The sequence below is a fragment of the Microcaecilia unicolor genome, chromosome 13, assembly GCF_901765095.1.
Source record: "Microcaecilia unicolor chromosome 13, aMicUni1.1, whole genome shotgun sequence".
NCBI lineage: Eukaryota > Metazoa > Chordata > Amphibia > Gymnophiona > Siphonopidae > Microcaecilia > Microcaecilia unicolor.
This window is the reverse complement of record NC_044043.1, coordinates 57,916,293-57,938,978: the sequence shown is the minus strand read 5'-3', so window position 1 is coordinate 57,938,978 and position 22,686 is coordinate 57,916,293. Positions and strand designations below refer to the sequence as shown.

General features: G+C 47.3%; 1 protein-coding gene across 6 annotated transcripts in view; it reads right to left on the bottom strand.

The window, feature by feature from the left end:
* Positions 1 to 22,686, bottom strand: part of MYO18A (myosin XVIIIA) — a 278,083-nt gene that overhangs the window by 141,018 nt on the left and 114,379 nt on the right. For 5 of the 6 annotated variants that reach the window (XM_030185915.1, XM_030185909.1, XM_030185912.1 and 2 more), the window contains exons 7-10: positions 7,396 to 7,470; positions 6,577 to 6,612; positions 5,556 to 5,615; positions 4,052 to 4,139 (exon numbers count right to left, since the gene is read on the bottom strand). In XM_030185915.1, the coding sequence (XP_030041775.1) occupies positions 4,052 to 4,139; positions 5,556 to 5,615; positions 6,577 to 6,612; positions 7,396 to 7,470 (259 nt within the window). The remainder of the gene's footprint in view (positions 1 to 4,051; positions 4,140 to 5,555; positions 5,616 to 6,576; positions 6,613 to 7,395; positions 7,471 to 22,686) is intronic. The other variant, XM_030185913.1, reaches the window with a different exon arrangement.

The following is a 22,686-nucleotide window of genomic DNA, read 5'->3' as shown; positions in this document are numbered from 1 at the left end:
CAGAGCATGCAAGGTTTCTTGCTTGTGGCAAAAATTGAGAAGTTTAAATATCGCTCTGGGTCTCACACCTGCATCCCGTTGCAGGCTTAGACGATGTGCCCTCTCAATGAGTAGGGGGCCCCGCACGGCTCTGCAGTTGTAGGGAAGATCCCAAACAAGTCTCCAGGAATCCTCTTACATCTTCCTCAAGGATGGCCTCAGGCAAGCCTATCAGCTGCAAGTTGTTCCTCCTTAAGCGATTCAAAAGGTCCTCCAGTTCCTCCTTCAACTGTTTAAATCTACTGAGAAGTAGATTCAAGTTGTTGCACTGTGGTTTTCAGTCCATCTACCTCTTGCTGTGTTGAGCTGAACTCCCAATGCTGTTCTTCCATGCAGTCTACTACTACTACTAACAAACATTTCTAAAGTGCTACTAGGGTTACGCAGCGCTGTACAATTCAAACATAGAAGGACAGTCCCTGCTCAAAGAGCTTACAATCTAAAAGACAAGAGAACAATCTAAAGACAAGTGAACAATCTAGAGGACGAGTGAACAGTTAATCTGATAGGGTGGATGGATTGGGGCATTTTATATTTCTCGAGCGGTTAGGCGCCGAATGCAGCATTGAAGAGGTGAGTTTTAAGCAGAGATTTGAAGATGGGTAGGGAGGGGGCATGGCGTATGGGTAAAGGAAGATTGTTCCAGGCATAGGGTGAGGCAAGGCAGAATGCGCGGAGCCTGGAGTTGGCAGTGGTGGAGAAGGGTACTGAGAGAAGGGCTTTGTCCTGTGAGCGGAGGTTGCGGGCGGGAACATAGGGGGAGATGAGGGTGGAGAGGTAGTGAGGAGCCACAGACTGAGTGCATTTGTAGGTAAGGAGGAGGAGCTTGAATTGTATGCGATATCTGATCGGAAGCCAATGAAGTGATTTAAGGAGAGGGGTGATATGAGTATATCGGTTTTGGCGGAATATAAGACGTGCAGCAGCGTTCTGAACGGATTGAAGGGGGGATAGATGGCCGAGTGGGAGGCCGGTGAGGAGTAAGTTGCAGTAATCAAGGCGAGAGGTAATGAGAGCATGGACGAGAGTTCTGGTGGTATGCTCAGAGAGGAAAGGGCAAATTTTGCTGATGTTGAAGAGGAAGAAGCGACAGGTCTTGGCAGTCTGTTGGATATGCGCAGAGAAGGAGAGGGAGGAGTCGAAGATGACTCCGAGGTTGCGGGCAGATGGGACGGGGAGGATGAGGGTGTTATCAACAGAGATAGAGAGTGGAGGAAGAGGAGAAGTGGGTTTAGGAGGAAAGACAAGGAGCTCGGTCTTGGACATGTTCAGCTTCAGATGGCGGTTGGACATCCATGCCGCAATGTCGGATAAACAGGCCGATACCTTGGCCTGAGTCTCCGCAGTGATGTCAGGTGTGGAGAGGTATAGCTGGGTGTCATCAGCATAAAGATGATACTGAAAACCATGAGACGAGATCAGCGAGCCCAGGGAAGAGGTGTAGATTGAGAAGAGAAGGGGTCCAAGGACAGATCCCTGGGGAACTCCAACAGATAGTGGGATGGGAGTGGAGGAAGATCCATGGGAGTGTACCCTGAAGGTGCGGTGGGAGAGATAAGAGGAGAACCAGGAGAGGACAGGGCCTTGGAACCCAAAAGAGGACAGCGTGGCAAGAAGTAAATCATGATTGACAGTGTCAAACGCGGCGGAAAGATCGAGGAGGATGAGGATGGAGTAGTGACCTCTGGATTTGGCCAGGAGCAGGTCATTGCAAACTTTAGAGAGTGCCGTTTCAGTCGAGTGCAGAGGGCGAAAACCGGATTGAAGTGGATCGAGGATGGCATGAGAGGAGAGAAAATCAAGGCAGCGGCTATGAACAGCGCGCTCAAGTATTTTGGAAAGGAAGGGTAAAAGAGAGATGGGGCGGTAGTTGGAGGGGCAGGTAGGGTCAAGTGAAGGTTTTTTGAAGAGAGGTGTGACACGGCGTGCTTGAAGGTGTCAGGGACAGTTGCAGTGGAGAGAGAGAGGTTGAGGATGCGACGGATGGGGGGGGTGACAGTATGGAGATGGTGTTGAGTAGGTTGGTGGGGATGGGATCAGAGGAACAGGTGGTGCATTTCGAGGAGGAAAGAAGGCGGGAAGTTTCATCCTCGGTGATCTCAGGAAAAGAGGAGAAAGAGACCTGGGTAGGTTGGATGAGGGAGAGGGTTAAAGGGTGAAGAGGAGGTGGTGGCTTGGTCGTGAACTCAAGGTTGATATTTTGCACTTTGTCGCGGAAATAGTCGGCCAGTGATTGAGAAGAGAGAGAAGGGGGAGTAGGAGCGGGGGGCACTTTTAGGAGGGAGTTAAGGGTGGTGAAGAGACGACGAGGGTTGGAGCTGAGAGAATTGGTCAATTGGGTGTAATAGTCCTGTTTTGCACGGAATAGGGAGGAGTGGAAGGAGGATAGCATGAATTTGTAGTGGAGGAAGTCTGAAAGGGTACGAGATTTCCTCCAGAGGCGCTCAGCGGATCGGGTGCAGGAGCGAAGGTAACGGATGCAAGGAGTCAGCCAGGGCTGGAGATTGGTGCGTTTTGTGGGACGGGAGATCGATGGTGCGAGGGTATCCAAAGCAGAGGAGAGAGCGGTATTGTAAGCGGAGACTGCTTTGTCGACAGTTGCGGAGGACGTGATGGAGGGGAGGAGATTAGAGATAGTAGATGATAAGGTGGAGGGGTCAATAGCCTGGAGGTTCCTGGAGGTGGTGGTTAAAGTTGGACGGGGTGGAGGGGGGGGTGAAGAAGTGTGAATGTGATCAGGTGATGGTCGGAGAGAGGAAGAGCTGAGACGTGGAAATTGGAGGGTGAGCCGGAGGAGGAGAGGCGAGGTCAAGACAATGGCCGTCACGGTGAGTAGGGGTGGTGGAGCACAGCTGGAGGTTGAAGGAGGATGTTATGGTGAGGAACTTAGAAGCATGGGGGTTGGATAGGTCAGTCAGAAACCAAGTTCAGCTTATCTGCAATAGGTTTTAGCTATTGATTAAGTCTCCACCACTATCTCAGCTGTCCACATGGTGATGACAGACGAGGACAGCGGGCTCTGCGAGGTTGCCATCTTGAAGTCTGTTGATCTAAAATGTGCTTTTTCTTTGCAGACCACTTTTGCAGTCATCCAAGCCAGCATCCACGAAGGAGCATTCCTGATCCATTCCCACACACTAAACCAACCAGTTAATAGAGCACAAAGCTGAGATTTGTAATTCAGGAGGGGAGTTAGAGCAGTTGGGCCCGGGAGCACAAGCCAGCAGAGACTGCTTTTGAGCATGGCATCATGTGGTCTCCGACATATATTTTGTAAAGACAACATAGGTGCCTATGTGCCTTTATAAAATAAGCACCAGTAACTCAAGGTGAGGTACACTCAGGTACAGTAGGTTCTTCACTGGGTTTTGGGAAGGGGAGGAGGAGGAAAGGTGGGGATTAGGAGGTTAAGTTGGAGGAATGACTGTCTTTGGTTAGATTGGACAGGGGGCTATAAGAAACCAAGTTCTCTGTATGGTTTGAGTTATTTCTCTTCTTTGGATGTGACTTGTTATTCTTTCAATAAACAGATTTGAAATAAATAATTTTAGCATGCATTAAAACCACTTAGTATGTGTTAAAACATTTTTTAATGTGCACTAAAAATTTTAGTGTATGCTAAACTGAACAAAAGAAATGGAAGCATGCCCTTAACCAAGATTCCCACTTTTTGAAAATCCCAATAGGTGACACTGGGCCAGGTATAAAACACTATTAAAGGGTTTCCCCAGTCTGTATCTATGGGGAAATGCTTAGTACACAGCCCTCAGAATGTGTTCTTGGAACAGAACAGACCTTGACCAGCTGCCTGCCTGAGACATGTTATCCAGACAAATGTTCCCATTTCTTTTGCTTCCATAACCATGAAACATCGTTTCACTCACTGGTCCTGCTGAACCAGGCTACCCTGACAACCCAGCCCAACCCAATGTGAAGCAAAGAGATGGGGTCATTACCACTTAGATATGTAAATTATTTGCAGTAGTTCACATGAATAAAGTATAAAGCATACCTAATGAGAAGCCATCCTTATGGACCAGCCAGACCTTCTCTGTTTCATACCAGTTCTGCTCAGCTGTGATCTGCTCCTCAGTCTTAGCCTGGAAGGGTTAGAGAAAACAGATCAGCACATAGTATTACAGGAAGCCAGTACCCAGCATTTTAAAGCATACCAAAAGCTGGGAAAATGTGGGATACAAATGTAACAAATAAATAAATAAATCATGTACAAGTCAGGCAAGAAACATGTGCATTCATGTTGTCTCCTGGGGTCTCCAAATGATGAATGAACCCTACACGAGTGCTGGGTATGATCTCAGTCTCTCAAATTTGTCATTCATGCTCTTAAGCACAGATTCTTGGCTGCTTCACCATCTTCACATTTCGTTCTAGCCTTCGCCCCTCTAATTTTCAGAGCTGCTGTGACTCTCTTTTTCATAATCTTCTTTGCTAAGCTTGCTGTTTTTGCTACTGCTTCTCTCCTATTTTCCATTCAAAGTTTCTGTGGCCCTCATCTCCCCTAACAAAGCACAGTGAGAATAGAAAGAGAAATCCCAGATAAAAGCCACTAACCAGGCTACCATCAACCAGGAGCTGGGATAAAGGCATCATTATACTCTAGGAATCAGGCACAGACCTGCCTTTTTTGCCCTCTCATGCACTCAAGTGTGTTCCAAGGCAGTGGGAAGACTAAATTCTGACTGATCACATTTGACTCCTTTCCAGTTCCAATAAACCTAAAGTCAACCTCAATCAAATAATCTCAACCCAATAGGCAACACTTTGATGAGAACTATATCACAAGATGAATACAAGGCATAACTATCATCATGGGAGCCAACTTTTCAAAATTTTTGGGGGGTGCTAAGCCCAGTGGAAATAACCTCTCCATGAACATATACAAGGAAATTTCTCAATATTGGGGGTGCTCAAGCACCCACAACACGCACAGAGCTGGCTCCTATGACTATCATCAACTAATGAGATACATGAACAAAGGGGAGGGGGGCAGGATTCTTGGGTTCCATTACTGTTATTAAAGACCGCCATTTTACAAATAGTGTAACACAGTGCCTTCCTAATGAGGCCAGCATAACTTTTAAGATGCATGCTGGCATGAAGAACACTGTGCACATTATGCTTTAATTCAACCAGAAATCTGATTTGTAAAAGACCGTGTATATCCTGCCTCTCCATTAGCAAGTTACAGAAATAATCACATAGCCACAAACGGACACACAGCACACATGGAACCTCCAAACCAGCAGGAGCTGCCGGCATCTCTGGCCTTCCATGTCTGTATAAAGTCTCAAATGTTCCACAGTACAGAATCTGCAACCTTAGAAAAAAAAATATCTTTCCCTAATCCATCACTCACTATGGCCCTGGATGTCACTTAACTACAAGAACTCTGTGTAGCAGTGGACAACGCTATGATAAGAACATAACTATTTACAGCAACACTTCTGATGAGCCTCAGTCTAGATCAAAGATACACAGATAATTTGGCTGCCAACCTGAAGAGATGTAGCCGAAACAGAATTCACAGTAGATGCAGCGACTTCATCCACCTGACCCTAGGGAGGGAGCCAGAAAAGAGAAGGAAAGAAAGGAAAGGGGAGAAAGAGGAAAAAAAGAATTAAAAAAGAGAGATCAGTAGAATGGGAGGAAAAAAAGAGGAGACAGAGAAAGAATAAAGTTTTAAAAGATTTCATCACTCTATCATTCAAGGCTTTGTAGTAAAAACGTGATTTATTTTATATTAGGCAAAAGCAATAAATGCAATGGTAGAAAAGATGAAAAAAAAATGAAAGCCAGTGAAAGAGAAACTATGGCATGAAACCCTACTTGTCCTACTCCGGAGTATGTCAATCACCATTGTGAGATCTCTTTTTAGGCACTAAATTGATAGCCCCAAATATCCTCCAAGAGCACTGTTGCAAGGTCAACCCTCCAGCTTTGAGATTCTTAATGGAGCTCCCAAGGCTACAGCAGGTTGAGGTTTTGAAGCCTAAGTGCCAGGGCCAGATGGTTACCTAGAAAATGCCAGTATCGGGCTACTCCAGGATATACTGCAATGCAACACACCATCAGTCATGACACCATGAAAAGATTCTCATATAACATTCAGAGTGACTAAAACACATATTTTAGTAGACAAAATACTATTTTAGGAAAGAGGTTTTTTTCCAAGACAAACTAATAAAGTGTAATTCACTGAAGTGCAGCAAGATTTGGATGAGAATGCAGATTCATGGGAAATGATTCTAACAATGATTCAGTTATCCAGTAGAAAACATGCACAACTCTAGTCTAATGAAAAAGGTAAAAATGGAAGTGTAAGAAGGAGGGTGGGTTTGAGTGCGATAGGTAGAGTCAGGCAGGGAGAAAAGAATACAGGATGGGGATGGAGAAAGAAGCAAAGTGTCTTACACGCCAACATGACACCCGCGCAAAGACACCAGTCCAGGCACAGGAGAGAGGTGCAGTGGGATCACCCATGGAGGAAGCAGACAGATCCTGAGGACAGTACAATACCTGGCTCTGTGCAGGGGAGGCCACCACTGGTCCCAGCTATGACAGCAAAGCAATGAAGAGAAAACACCAAAGGTGAGAAGAGAACAAAAGCCAGAAAAGAGCAGCAGAGGTTACCCCGGAAGCAGTAGAGCTGAACATGGCATTTTCTAGGTCCTGCCTATTACTACATTCCTGCAAAAGTTCTGATGAGTTTGGAAGCACATCCTCCTTAATTACTTACAACTTAAAAGAAAGTCAAGTAAACCCAAGTACTCCTGTGCTGTTCATCATCAGGAAAGCTGGTGATCTTTCCACCCTGTTATATCCAGCGGGTGAAAACAGAGCACCTTGTAAGCAGTCCATAAATCAACAGGACTGCTATATCTAAGAGCTATATCTAAGCAGTGTTGTTCCCAACACAAACAAGCAGGTACTAAAATTAAATGGCAAGACATTGCCAGGAAATGTATGACTTTATTGTGAGGGTTTTGTTTTGTTTTTTTAATGTTCAGACCAAGCTGCTATTACAGTGCAACCTTCCTACATCATATGCTTGATTGAATAAAGAGGACATGGAACTTTTTGGAAATCTGCCTGGTCAACTTGCCAACCACGCTGTACTACTACACACTGCCATTAATGTTAGTTTCCATTGTTCACCACTGCATGTTAAATACCATGCCACTACACAAACACACTGCTGCTTGCCCTCAACAGAAGAAGGGCAAGGAGACACAGCTGAAGTACACAGAGCTAGAGATGTGGAAGCTGAATTGTACTGTGTTAGTAGTAACAAGAGAATCAGAGGTTAAAAAACAAACAAACAACTGGTGAAGTTACAGAAGCCATGAAGATCTTCTCCAGCCTTTTCTGTGCTTCATCCACCGAGGTCAGCAGGGAGTTGGTACAGGCAGCCTGAGGGTCAAATTAAGAGATAATCCTCAAGTGACCCAGAGCTTTCTACTGCTGTACAGAGCCAGTATGGTGCAATTTTTCACTATTCACTGACAAAATATAGCCTTTGTAACATATCTTCACACACAATTACTATGATTTCCCCATCACCCCATCCCCTCACTCAAAACAAACAAACCAAAAAAAAATCACCCCAGTTTATGCTGTTGCCCAAATTCAAATCCCCTCCTAGTTTTGTATTTCCAACCCTGCTCCCTGTTGCATTTATTATTTATTATCAAACAGTCTAAGCTATTCACAAAAATACATTCAAAATAAAAATCAACATATTAGACAAGTTAAAATTACCATATTTTTACATATATAGCACCCTCACACACACAATTTGCACACCCATATAACACACAGAAATTGCCGATCCATGAAAAAAACTGATAACACATGCCCAAGATACTACACTCACTGATGTAAAAATACGGCAGCATCCTGCCAGCATTGGCGCCTTTCCTCCCTCTACCTTCTTCCCCCTCGCCTGAATTCCAGCAAACCTTCATACTTCTTTGCTGTTTCCAGTAATAGCAACAATCCAGACAGGCAGCCTTCTGAGAGCATCAGGGCCTTTGCTCTGGTGTGTCCCACCTCCTATGATGCAACTTCCTGTTTCCGCATCAGAGGCCTCTATATTGGCAGAAAGCTGCCTGTCTGGATCACTGCTATTACCATAGATTACAAAGAAGTAAGGGGGAGGGGGAATCAAAGAGAGAGCTAACGGATTCATGGCAAAATGTAAAAATAAACTGGTATAGTTCATTCATGCATATAGCACACGGTACTCTTAAGACATATGCTATAAAACTGATACATAAAATTCAATGCTGCTAGTCAATCATCATCATCAACAAAAACCTATACGCCATAAGATTTTTTTGCAGAAGGTTGGCAGTGTTAAGAATGATCTTAATTCATGCGGTAAAGAATTCCAAAAGAAAGGCCCCATGACTGAAAACATCTTATGGCAAAACTCGTCAAAATAAATTAGGCAAAATATGGAACATCCAAAAACCCATGGTTCACAGACCTTAATAAGTGAAAGCATATGCCTGAGGTACAAACTTAGACTGTAAGCCTTCAAGGGACAAGGAAATATATACTGTGCCTGAACAAAATTAGATCCCACACTCCACTGGCATAGCCACAGAGGGGCTCAGACCCCCCCCCCCCCCCCCCCCCTCTACACACACACACTTTAAACTCAGGCCTCCTAAAAATTAGCCATCTCCCTTGCTGTGACTTGTGGGAGACCTCCTTCTCTGGTCTGGCAGCCAGAACTGTCCAAGCTCTGCAGCCAGTGGCAGTGTCCTCAAGGTGCTCACACCCCCCCCCCCTGCACAAAACCAGAGCACACACCGGGGGGGGGGGGGGTGACAAAGAACAGCAGATGCTTGGGGACACTGCCATAGGCTGCACAGCTTGGAGAGTTCTAGCTGCTTGACCAGAGGAGGAGGGAATCTTCATATGGTGGGGCCTGGGAATCTCCACCAACACAAGTATTTATATTTTGCATTCAGGCAGAGGCAAGGGCAGGGGGCACTGTGGGAGGAGGAGAGCAGAGGGAAGGGTGAAAATTTGGTGCAACCCATTTTGGGTTCAGCTGTCTGGCTACTCCACTGCCATAGACTGGAATTCAGTCCCAGAGGGGCTAAGCCAAACTCAAAACTACCTCTACTTAAGGACGCAGGTGAAAGCCAGGCTCTTCTCCCAAGCACGGGGCAAATGACCATCCACTCACTACGTCTAGAGTAGCTTACCACACACCTTATAACTAAGACCAATTCCATATTACAATGATGTGAACATTTTTAATCCCCCTCCTGATTTTTTTACCTTCACATTTATGTTAATGTATTCTTTTTCACTTCTAATCCCTACCTTTTGTCTCTTTTTAGTGTGATTAATTAATTTCTACTCCTCCCTCGGATTTTAATAAAATCCCCATGTAAATTTAGTCTTGCCTTTTGTTTCCATCCTTTCATTTAATCATATTACATTTGACTTGTTAACCGCTTAGATATATTTTTATTATTTGTGGTATATTAAATAAAGCTAAACATATGTCACAATGAATGGTTATTGATCTTGAAACAAAACGGAATATTGGACAAAGGGAACCTGAGTAAACAGGTAACACAGTTTTAAAATCATTATTTCATTTATTTAAGGAACAAAGATATCCAACACCCATATCACCTAAGTGAAAAAATAACTGTCCCCTTAGTTACTCAATCAACCTATTGACCAAATTGAACTGATAATTAGACTCAGTTGATTGAAGACAGCCAGGCCTGACTGCAGCCAGCACTGTTGAAACTAAACCTCACTATACAATCTTACCATGAGGGTGAGGGTATGATACATACCTGTAGCAGTTGTTCTCCGAGGACAGCAGGCTGATTGTTCTCACGACTGGGTGACGTCCGCGGCAGCCCCCACCAACCGGAAATAAGCTTCGCGGGACGGTCAGCACGCAGGGCACGCCCACCGCGCATGCGCGGCCGTCTTCCCGCCCGTGCGCGACCGCTCCCGCCAGTTGAATGACTAGCAAAAAGTATGAAACACACAACTCCAAAGGGGAGGAGGGAGGGAAGGTGAGAACAATCAGCCTGCTGTCCTCGGAGAACAACTGCTACAGGTATGTATCATACCCTTTCTCCGAGGACAAGCAGGCTGCTTGTTCTCACGACTGGGGTATCCCTAGCTCTCAGGCTCACTCAAAACAAGAACCCAGGTCAATTAAACCTCGCAACGGCGAGGGTATAACAGAAATTGACCTACGAAGAACAACTAACTGAGAGTGCAGCCTGACCAGAATAAATTCGGGTCCTGGAGGGTGGAGTTGGATTTACACCCCAAACAGATTCTGCAGCACCGACTGCCCGAACCGACTGTCGCGTCGGGTATCCTGCTGGAGGCAGTAATGAGATGTGAATGTGTGGACAGATGACCACGTCGCAGCCTTGCAGATCTCTTCAATAGTGGCTGACTTCAAGTGGGCCACTGACGCTGCCATGGCTCGGACACTATGAGCCGTGACATGACCCTCAAGAGTCAGCCCAGCCTGGGCGTAAGTGAAGGAAATGCAATCTGCTAGCCAATTAGAGATGGTGCGTTTCCCGACAGCGACCCCTAGCCTGTTAGGGTCGAAAGAAACAAACAATTGGGCGGACTGTCTGTTGGGCTGTGTCCGCTCCAAGTAGAAGGCCAATGCTCTCTTGCAGTCCAATGTGTGCAACTGACGTTCAGCAGGGCGGGTATGCGGCCTGGGGAAGAATGTTGGCAAGACAATTGACTGGTTAAGATGGAACTCCGACACCACCTTCGGCAGGAACTTTGGGTGGGTGCGGAGCACTACTCTGTTGTGATGAAATTTGGTATATGGAGCATGAGCTACTAGGGCTTGAAGCTCACTGACCCTACGAGCTGAAGTAACTGCCACCAAGAAAATGACCTTCCAGGTCAAGTACTTCAGATGGCAGGTATTCAGTGGCTCAAAAGGAGGTTTCATCAGCTGGGTGAGGACGACGTTGAGATCCCATGACACAACAGGAGGCTTGATAGGGGGCTTTGACAAAAGCAAGCCTCTCATGAATCGAACGACTAAAGGCTCTCCAGAGATGGCTTTTCCTTCCACACGATAATGGTAAGCACTAATCGCACTAAGGTGATTCCTTACTGAGTTGGTCTTGAGGCCAGACTCTGATAAGTGCAGAAGGTATTCAAGCAGGTTCTGTGCAGGGCAAGAACGAGGTTCTAGGGCCATGCTCTCACACCACACGACAAACCTCCTCCACTTGAAAAAGTAACTCTTTTTAGTGGAATCCTTCCTAGAGGCAAGCAAGACCCGGGAGACACCCTCAGACAGACCCAACGCAGTGAAGTCTACGCCCTCAACATCCAGGCCGTGAGAGCCAGAGACTGAAGGTTGGGGTGCAGCAACGCTCCGTCGTTCTGCGAAATGAGAGTCGGAAAACACTCCAATCTCCACGGTTCTTCGGAGGACAACTCCAGAAGAAGAGGGAACCAGATCTGACGGGGCCAAAAGGGCGCGATCAGAATCATGGTGCCGCGGTCTTGCTTGAGCTTCAGTAAGGTCTTCCCCACCAAAGGTATGGGAGGATAAGCATACAGGAGGCCGGTCCCCCAATGGAGGAGAAAGGCATCCGACGCTAGCCTGCCGTGTGCCTGAAGTCTGGAACAGAACAGAGGCAGCTTGTGGTTGGTCTGAGAGGCGAAAAGGTCCACCGAGGGGGTGCCCCACGCTCGGAAGATCTTGCGTACCACTCTGGCATGGAGCGACCACTCGTGCGGTTGCATGACTCTGCTCAGTCTGTCGGCCAGACTGTTGTTTACGCCTGCCAGGTACGTGGCTTGGAGGAGCATGCCGAACCGACACGCCCAACGCCACATCCCGACGGCCTCCTGGCACAGGGGGCGAGATCCGGTGCCCCCCTGCTTGTTGACGTAATACATTGCAACCTGATTGTCTGTCCGAATTTGGATAATTTGACAGGACAGCCGATCTCTGAAAGCCTTCAGTGCGTTCCAGATCGCTCGGAGCTCCAGGAGGTTGATCTGCAGATCCTTTTCCTGGAGGGACCACAGACCCTGAGTGTGGAGCCCATCGACATGGGCTCCCCACCCCAGGCGAGATGCATCCGTCGTCAGCACTTTCGTGGGCTGCGGAATTTGGAATGGGCGTCCCAGGATCAAATTGGTCCGGATGGTCCACCAGAGCAGTGAAGTGCGGCAACTGGTGGAGAGGCGGATGACATCTTCTAGATTCCCGGTGGCCTGGAACCACTGGGAAGCTAGGGTCCATTGAGCAGATCTCATGTGAAGACGAGCCATGGGAGTCACATGAACTGTGGAGGCCATATGACCCAGAAGTCTCAACATCTGCCGAGCTGTGATCTGCTGAGACGCTCTGGTCTGCGAAGCCAGGGTCAAGAGATTGGTGGCCCTCGCTTCGGGAAGGTAGGCCTGAGCTGTCTGGGAATTCAGCAGCGCTCCTATGAATTCCAGAGACTGAGTTGGCTGGAGATGGGACTTTGGGTAATTTATCACAAACCCCAGCAGCTCCAGAAGTTGGATAGTGCACTGCATGGACCGGAGGGCTCCTGCCTCCGAGGTGTTCTTGACCAGCCAATCGTCGAGATATGGGAACACGTGCACTCCCAGCCTGCGTAGATAGGCCGCTACCACCACGAGGCACTTGGTAAACACTCGTGGGGCAGAGGCGAGCCCAAAGGGCAGCACACAATACTGAAAGTGCCGTGCGCCCAGTCGGAATCTGAGATACTGCCTGTGAGCTGGCAGTATCGGGATGTGAGTGTATGCGTCCTTTAAATCCAGGGAACATAGCCAATCGTTTTTCTGAATCATTGGCAGAAGGGTGCCCAAGGAAAGCATCCTGAACTTTTCTTTGACCAGGAATTTGTTCAGGCCTCTCAGGTCTAGGATGGGACGCATCCCCCCTGTTTTCTTTTCCACAAGGAAGTACCTGGAATAGAATCCCTGCCCTTCCTGCCCGGGTGGTACGGGCTCGACCGCATTGGTGCTGAGAAGGGCGGAGAGTTCCTCTGCAAGTACCTGCTTGTGAAGGGAGCTGAAAGACTGAGCTCCCGGAGGACAATTTGGAGGCAGGGATGCCAAATTTAGGGCGTATCCGCACCGCACTATTTGGAGAACCCACTGGTCGGAGGTTATGAGAGGCCACCTTTGGTGAAAAATTTTTAACCTCCCTCCGACCGGCAGATCGTCCGGTACGGACACTTGTAGGGCGGCTATGTTCCCGTGGATCCAGTCAAAAGCCCGTCCCCGGCTTTTGCTGTGGAGGCGCAGGGGGCTGCTTAGGCGCACGCTGTTGACGAGAACGAGCGCGCTGGGGCTGTCCCTGTGCCTGACGAGGCCTTCGGGCCGGCTGGTTGTACCTACGCTTTGCAAAAGAATAGGGTGCAGCCTGCCGTGCCCGGGAAAAACGCCCACCCGTGGGGGCGGGTGCTGAAGGCGCCCGGTGGGAGAGCTTGTCGAGAGCGGTTTCCCGCTGATGCAGTTGGTCCACCATCTGCTCGACCTTCTCACCGAAAATGTTATCCCCCCGGCAAGGGACGTCAGCCAGTCTCTGCTGGGTGCGGTTGTCCAGGTCAGAGGCACGCAGCCATGAGAGCCTGCGCATCACTATACCTTGGGCCGCAGCACGAGATGCCACGTCACAGGTGTCAAAAATCCCCCTGGACAGGAACTTTCTGCACGCCTTCAGCTGCCTGACCACCTCCTGATAAGGCCTGGACTGCTCCGGCGGGAGCTTATCGACCAGGTCCGCCAGCTGTTGCACATTGGTCCGCATGTGGATGCTCATATAGAGCAGGTAAGATTGGATGCGGTCACGAGCATGGAGGATTGGTAGGCCTTCCTCCCAAATGAGTCCAGAGTGCGAGACTCCCGCCCCGGGGGCGCCGAGGCGGTATCCCTCGAACTCCGTGCCCTCTTGAGAGCAGAATCCACGACCGCTGAGTCATGGGGCAACTGGGGCCGCATGAGCTCTGGGTCAGAGTGGATCCTGTACTGGGACTCTGCTTTCTTGGGAATGGTGGGATTAGTTAGTGGTCGCACCCAGTTCCGGAGCAGCGTCTCCTTCAGGACATTGTGCAGCGGTACCGTGGAGGACTCTCTAGGTGGTGATGGATAGTCGAGGACCTCGAGCATCTCGGCCCTCGGCTCTTCCACAGAGACCACGGGAAAGGGAATGCTTATAGACATATCCCGCACAAAGGAGGCAAAGGAGAGACTCTCAGGAGGTGAGAGCTTCCTCTCCGGTGACGGCGTGGGGTCCGAGGGAAGGCCTGTAGACTCCTCGGAGGAGAAATATCTCGGGTCCTCCTCTTCCCCCCACGAGTCCTCGTCCTCGGTATCGGACATTAGCTCATGTAGCTGAGTCCGGTACCGGGCCCGGCTCGACGTCGAGGCACCAAGGTCTCGGTGTCGTCGAGCGGTGGACTCCCGCGCCGGCGGGGACGGAGCTCCCTCCATCGACGTCGACGGGGACTCCACCTGCGTGGCTGTCGAGACCGGCACCGCAAGCGGCGGCGGTGTCGACTGCCCCGGCGCCGGGCTAGAGCTCGCCGGCGCCACAGTCATCGGTGCCGGGGGCGCAAGCACCCCCGGCGCCGGCACAGCCTGGCGCATCAGCCCTTCCAGGATCCCGGAAGGATGGCTCTGAGGCACTCGTCCAGGCCCGCTGCCGGGAAAGGCGGTGGGGCCGGTAAGGGTGTCGGTGCCGGAAGCTGCTGGGGGCCAGGAGATGGCACCGAGGTGCCGGAACCCCGACGCGTCGGTACCTCCACCACCGACGGAGATCTCTCCTCTCTGCGATGACGCTTCGGCGTCGACTCCTCTTCAGGGTGCACCGAGGGCTCCCGGTGACGGCGCTTCTTGTCTTTTTTCCGGTGCACGTCACCGGTGCCGGAGGGCATGGAGGAGGAGGAGGTCGATCCCCCTCGGTCTCGGGGTACCGGGTCCGACAGGGTTCGGTCCCGTGGCTCACGAGTTGAGGGAGTGACCGGGGCCGACTGCCCACGCGGTCTCTCTACCCCACTCTCGCCGGCGGACCGGCGGGCCGACGGGACCTGTTCTCCTGGGGTCGCTGCCATCGGTGCCGATGTCTCGGGCATCGATACCGGTACCGAAGAACCGGCCTTCGATACCGATGCCGTCGAGGTCGACGTCGAGGGGCCGGCGCAAGTTCCAAAAAGACGGTCCCGCAGAACTTGCCTCGCAACCTGAGTCCGTTTCCGGAGACCGAGACACAAAACGCACGACTTGAGATTGTGCTCCGGCCCAAGGCACTGGAGGCACCAAGCGTGGGTGTCGGTCTGCGAGATCGGCCGGCCGCAGCGACCACACTTTTTAAATCCACTCGGGACCTTCGAGGACATCGACGGAAAAATCGCGTCGGCGAAGTCAAAGTCGGCAATGGTGGCTAAAATCACACCACGAAAATTGTAACCGACCGAGCGGCCACTAGGCCGCAACGAGGCGTCCCCGCTAGAAAGCGAGGGAAAAGAAGGAGCGCGTGCTCCACACGCGCAAAATTCTTTTTTTTTTTTTTTTTTTTAAAAGAGAAAGAAGAAAAAGAAGAGGCCGAACAGGCCAAAAGCGACGATCCGCGTAAACGCGGTCGAAAAAATCCGGCGGCTGAAACGAGAGAGAGGGGAAAAACACAACTCTCTCAGTCGCGGAAAAAAAGTAACTGGCGGGAGCGGTCGCGCACGGGCGGGAAGACGGCCGCGCATGCGCGGTGGGCGTGCCCTGCGTGCTGACCGTCCCGCGAAGCTTATTTCCGGTTGGTGGGGGCTGCCGCGGACGTCACCCAGTCGTGAGAACAAGCAGCCTGCTTGTCCTCGGAGAAAAATAGTTACCACAAAGTTTATATAAGAACACTATGTCACCATGAAATGAAATTCCAGAAGCAATGAGAAAAAAAAGTTGTTGAAATATCAGTTTGGGAAAGGTTACAAATCCACTGAACCACAGTAAGAGCCACTACCTCCAGATGGAGATGACCTGGAATAGTAGTGAACCTTCCCAAGAGTGGAAACCAAACAAAGCAGATATGTATGTAGAAAACAATATTTAATGGATACAAGTCAATAAAAATGAGCAAGCTTGCTCATTTTTATTGACTTGAATCCATTAAATATTGTTTTCTACATACATATCTGCTTCATTTGGTTTCCATCTTGGAGTTTGCAGATCGATTACCCTGCTGTTTTCTTGGACCTTCCCAGGAGTGGCCAGCTTGCCAAAATTACTCCCCAAGTGCACAGTGACAACTCATCTGGGACAGGCTCATCCCACATTTGCACAAACACACTTGGATGATCCCCAAACCTTCTGGGATTGTGTTCTAAGGACAGAACAGGTCCCGTTATGTCTGCCATAAAGCAAACTTCAAAAGAAAAACTGCACCACAGATCTCTTGAATCACTTCAAATGAAATACTGTGGATATAAACCTAAGTATCCAAACATTCATCAAAAATAGAAGGAAAAAAAAAGACCTCAAAAGCCCAAAGTACTCAATGACAATAAACAGAAACTGTTCTAGTACTAAGTGGGCAGTCGCTTCATCATTGGCCAAAAACCTCCTGCAATATTTAATAGTTCATTTTTTATACATTTCTTCACGACTGCATTGTGTGCTATAATGTATTTTAAAAGAGGGTATTGTGCAAATACAAGCATCATAAATATACTTTAAAACATTTTTTTTTTAATATCCAAAGGTAGTTCAGTGTGAAATCAGCAGGGGGAAACTTTTTCACATCACTTTATTCAAATGTATATGTAATTAGCCTTCAATTTAGCCACATATTTATCCAGACAGCTTTGTTCTACTCGTCTTTCTATATATCTCAACTGCACTCGCCCAATCGGCTACCTATTAAGATGGTTCATTATATTACATTGACATTATGTCATATGTATTGTGCTAACCTTGTGCTTATCATTTCTATGCTATATAAATGTTTAATACATTGCCTATTAAGGCATCTCCCTTTGCACTGTTCTGGCCTATTCGGATGTATCATTTATACCCTGGTAACATTTATCATATTTCTGTTACATGATTATTCAACTGAACTGTTTTAATGTGTATATTTCTGATACTATACCATGATTCCTATTCAATTTGTCTGTTTCCAAATTCACCTCATTGATTTTTTTTATTTATTAATATTTGATATATTGCCAATCGCCATGTGGCATCTGGATGGTTCACAATAAAAGCTCAGAACAGCATTCAGAGAGCAAGATCAAAAAGCCACAAGAGACAACAAGTAGTGAAGGAGGCATCATCCATGGAAATAGGCCGAAAGAACTCAGTGAAAGGAGAGAGAAATTGTGGTGGGAAAACTTGACTAAATAATCAGGATTTTAGGAGTTTTTCTGAAGGTGGGATAAGATTGCTCAAGTTTAAGTTGTAAAGGTAAAACTTTCCAGAGCTCTGGACCAGTATAAGCGAAAGCTATGGTACAGGTGGTATCCAGTCATATAACGGAGGGAGGGGGAAGGTGCAATAAATGCTGCTGTGAGGAACGTAATAATCGGGGACAGTGATAACGTATAAGCAACCTTGAAATGTATTCTGCGGCTGACAGAAAAAGGCCTTTGTATTTATGCTTATATCTGAACATTTCACTAATGTTATGCTTTTAACAAAACTGTAAGTTTATGTTGTGCACAGCAGGGATAGCTTGACAACATTAGCACGTGGCTATTAATACAAAATGTACAGAAAAGACCATTTTTACGGCTGTGGTTAAAATGGCCTTAGCGCTTGGGAAAAACTCACGTAAGGGTGCGTTATGGCCAAGTTTTACCACAGATTAGTAAAAGGGACTTCTAGTCTCTTTTAGTAAGAGGTGGCCAATTCCTTCTGTCTGTAGTGCAATGGTGCCACTGTGTGGCTGCAGAGGAAACCTGCAGGTATAGATTCGCACATACTGCAATTTTCTGATCTATTTTTTTTCAACTGAGGTAACAGAAAACAAAGCTCTTAACAGTAACTGAAAACCTTAAAAACATGAAACAGTTTCTGCTTTTGTTGCCAGAATCTCATTAAGCAAAAAATTTAGTAGCACTGTCTTTTCCTCAAGTAACTCTGGGTGAATGAATCATCTTGCAAACCTAACCATAATCCTAATGCATAACACTGCTATATTTTAAAACATAGCAGTGTTGTATAGATCCCAATATGGAAGAAAAACAATTCAGAAGTATTACTTCTAAAAAAGAAAACCACATTCTCACCTATCACCACTTATCAATAAATACTCAAAAATACTTACACTTAGAACTCGCAAAAATTTTTCAAAAGGCAGCAGAAAGGCATTTATATTCCTCAAACAGCCAACAGCAATCACGTATCTACTCACATCTCACTTTAATATCAAACTCACCTCAATCAACACAATTACAAGACATCAGATAATATGAATATTTTAAAAATAAATTTCACAAGAATCACAGTAGCGACTCAAAGGTATTTAAAATGTGCAATAATTAGTGATGCTCAAGAAGTTGCGGCACCTTAAGTGAACTGTTGCTCTGGCACCCTCTCCCTCACACACACGCAGGGTCAGATATTCAGCCGGCAGCGCTTTTGCTTTCGATCGGCAGCATTAAACCCAGATATTCAGTGCCAGGCTGTTTCCAGCAACTGGCATTGAATATCTGGAGTTTTATTTTTTTTTTTACTGCTAAAATGTTAACCTGTTAAGATGACACTCAGCTCTAACAGGTTAACTTTTTAGTGGTTAAACATAGGCATGCTATTTATGCAGCCTATTTTAACCACTGAACATAGCTGGTTAAGCATTGAATATCCGTGCCTAATGTAGAAATATGCTAGCCCTTGCTCTCAGGAAAATAAAGGCCAATGGTTCAGGCTAAAGAGCTAGGCCTCTTAAAAATCAAAATCATCTCTGATACAAAGTACATTTTACTGCAGCACAAGCTGAAGTGAGTTCCCAGAGAGCTGGCAAGGGAGGGGGGCATTTGCTCTTGTAAACAATCCTGGGACTGGCACCTGTGAGAAGTCATGAGAAAGAAGTTGATAGAGGGTTAGATGTACATAGGATGAGAATACTAAAGGGGAGGGGGGAGCTGAAGAGGGCAAAATGACCTGTGAAGTCATCTCACAGATGCGCTCTGAACATATCTTGTTTATACTTTGAGCTTGAGAATATGATGAAGTCATTTCTTATCAACTGATAAGGGCCGAGAGCTCTGGTGAGAAAGCTAGGGTCCATTGGAATCAATAGGGCCAAAATGGTATAAAAGGAGCAGTCTGAGGGGTATTAGAGCAGAAGGAAGGCTACAAGAGAAGCTGGGTGACAGACGTGTCGTGAACTGCTGCTCAACCATATGAGTGACTGAACTGCTTGTACTGTCTTTGGCTAAGATATTAATGCTAATAAACTATATTTCTTTATCTACTAAATACTGGGTTCCTTTCTAATTACATAGGTTTATACTGCCTTGACTGTGTAACACTGTCATGAGCAGATAAGAGGTTGGGGTAATCAGGTATCTAGAGGGGATATGCAGTTCCTTCCATGCTAGTAGAAAGCCCGTGGCTCCGCTGCCCAAATGGAGATGGCAGACCTAATAAATTAACACTAACCAGCTATGCCATGCAATATAGCCAGTTAGTGGCTAGCTGCTAACTGTGAATATTTAACAAGAGACAACCGGATATCTCCCAACTAATATCTGCGGTTAGGCATCGATATGCTATTTACCAGTCAGCGGCCATGTCTGGCCAGTTAAATAGCTCTTTTAGAGCAGCAAAAGCACATGCTCTCCTCCACGCTTGGCTGCCAGCACTAACCAAGGTTTAAAACACAAACACAGAAAGGAAAAATTAGGTCTTATCTGATAATTTTAGGCTAACAAAATTCGACAGTGTCTCCCCTTTTTACATCAGACTACACTGGCTGCCCACTGAGGCAAGAGTGCTTTTCAAACTGATACGCTTCCTTTCTAAAGCACTACAAGGACTGATCCTCAGCTATTTACTAGCCCATTTCTGCTATGCAATCCCAACCAGAACCAGGAGACAGGAAGCTGCCATTTTTTCACTTTCACCTCATCCAAGGGTAAGACTAGCACTCTGACAAATCCCTGGCTGTTCAAGCAGCTAGATTTTGGAAAGAAATCGCTGGAACGTTTTCTCCTTCACAACCATATCTCATATTTCAAAAGAAGATAAAATCTCTTTTATTTAAGAAACAAGTACTATAGACCTCTGCTTGTCTCCAAAGTAGCCATTTTAATTCTCAGAGGAATGTTCTGATATCTATATCCCTATGTTCATGAACTGCTTAGAACTGAAAAGGTGTTAGCGGGATATAAGCCCCAAATACAACGCAATATAATTTTCTTTCCATTACTCCTTTCCACTTTTCCAGAACCTGTGGGATAGTTCTGTCCTTCAACCAGCAGGTGGCGATAGAGAACTGAAAACTGAGCTGAGACATCTCTCTTGGCATCCAATACTCAGTATTTACATAGGCAAGTAGTAAGGAGAAATTCAGAATAAACACAAACAACCTTCAACAACTCGCTAACCTAACACTAACCAGGCGAGCAAACGTGTAGCTCTCTCTCATCTCTGGACAACTTGTAAAGAACAAGAGATACGCAAAAACCCATGGAAGGTGACAGTCATTGTTTGACCCTTATGTCGCATGACTAAGCATCTCAGAAACCTTGGGCAGGCCTCTGGAATAGTAGGAAAGACTAATGGAAAGAAATATATCAGGTAAGACCAAATTTCTCATTCCATTAAATAGCTTCTCACTATTCCAGAACCTGTGGATGTTCAAAAGTAATCCCTAGAGTAAGAGGGATCCTGGCACCACTGCCTTGAGGATTAAAAGCCTTACCAAAGCACACTGCAACATCCACGCTGTAGTGCTTGGCAAAGGAATGCAGTGTTGACCATGTTGCCACCTTGCAAATATCCACCGGAGACAGTGAGGTAGTTTCCGCCCAGGATTTCACTCTACGCCTCATAGAATGAGCCCGCAAAGTCTGAGAAGCCTGCTTCCCCGCAAACAAATAAGCTGACGCTATAATCTCCTTCAGTCATCTAGCAGTGGTGGGCTTGGAAGCCATGAGGCCAAACCTCTGCTTACCAAAAAGCACAAAACAGTCTGTCTGATTTGCAAAACTCATTCATGAATTCTAGATATCTAATGCATATCAAGAAGCTTCAAGGAAGAATATTGAGTCTTTTCCTCCTCTCTGCGAAAGGACAGAAGCTCCACATATTGGTTGAGATGAAATGCCAATTCCACTTTTGAAAGGAATCAGAATAAGCTTTTCATCTCAATCAAGCCCTTTCAATGGCCAAGCTGCAAGACCAAAAGGATACGGATCCTCCAGTAGCACCAGACCTTGCTTCAGTAGGCCGTTTACCTGCAGAAGACAGAAAGGACCTCTGTCTGGCAGTCGGATCAGGTCAGCGTACTACGGCCTCAGCAGCCAATCAAGACTATGAGAATTATTTGATCCCGCAGCAATGTGATCCTTTTCAACATGCAGCCTACCCTGGGCCAAGGAGGGAAGTCATACAGTAGATGTGTCTCCAGCCAGAGCTACAGTAGAGCCTCACTCCCCATCAAGTCCAGTTCCTTCCAACAGCTGAAGAACTTGGGTACCTTGACATTCCTTTTCACCACCATCATGTCCAGAAGTGGAGAACCCCTTTAGTCCACTATCAGCTGAAAACCTTGGATAGACAGATCCCATTCTCATGGGTTCAAGGAGTGCCTGCTGAGAAAGTCCACCTCCACATTTATGGACCCAGCAATGTGAGCTGCCAACAAGCAGAGAAGGTATTTCTCCAACAAACTCATGGGAGGCCGCCTCCACCATCATTGGATGGCTGCAAGTCTTGCCTTGTTTGTTGATATAACCCGCCGCCATCGTATTGTCGGAGAAAATTTGGATCGGGGCCCCTGTCAGACAGTGAGCTAAGGCATTCTGCACTGCCCTCAGCTCCAAGTGATTTATCAACCACTGAAATTCCTGTTCTGCCCAGGTGCCCTGTACCAGATGGAACGTATAAATGAGCTCCCCAATCCAACTTGTTGGCGTTCATTGTCACCACCTTCCATTATGCTATCAGAAAGGGAGCTCCGAGGGTCAAATTCCTGGGCAACAACCATCACTGCACGCTCCATCTGGCAACCAGTGTTCAAGTGTTCAAGGAAGATGAAGGTCGTACTTCTGTGACACTGGAGACCAGCAGCTGAAAAGGAATTCCTGTGATGGCCGTACATGAGCCCTTGCACATGGCACCACTTCCACTGATCCCAGAACCTGGATGTAGTCGCAGATCCTGGGTCTACCTTGACTGTTGAACCAGCTTTGACCTCCTGAACTCTGTGAGGAAGATGGACAACTTTGCCCGTCGCTGCTACACTATAAAAACAGGACAACGCACGAATGAGCCAGTCATCAGCATACAGGTGAGCTCTTATTCCCTGGTGCCGAAGGAAGACCACTGCTACCACCACCATAACTTGTTATCATTCTTGGAGTTATGGCAAGACCGAAGGGCAAAACCCTGAACTGGCAGTGATGGTCC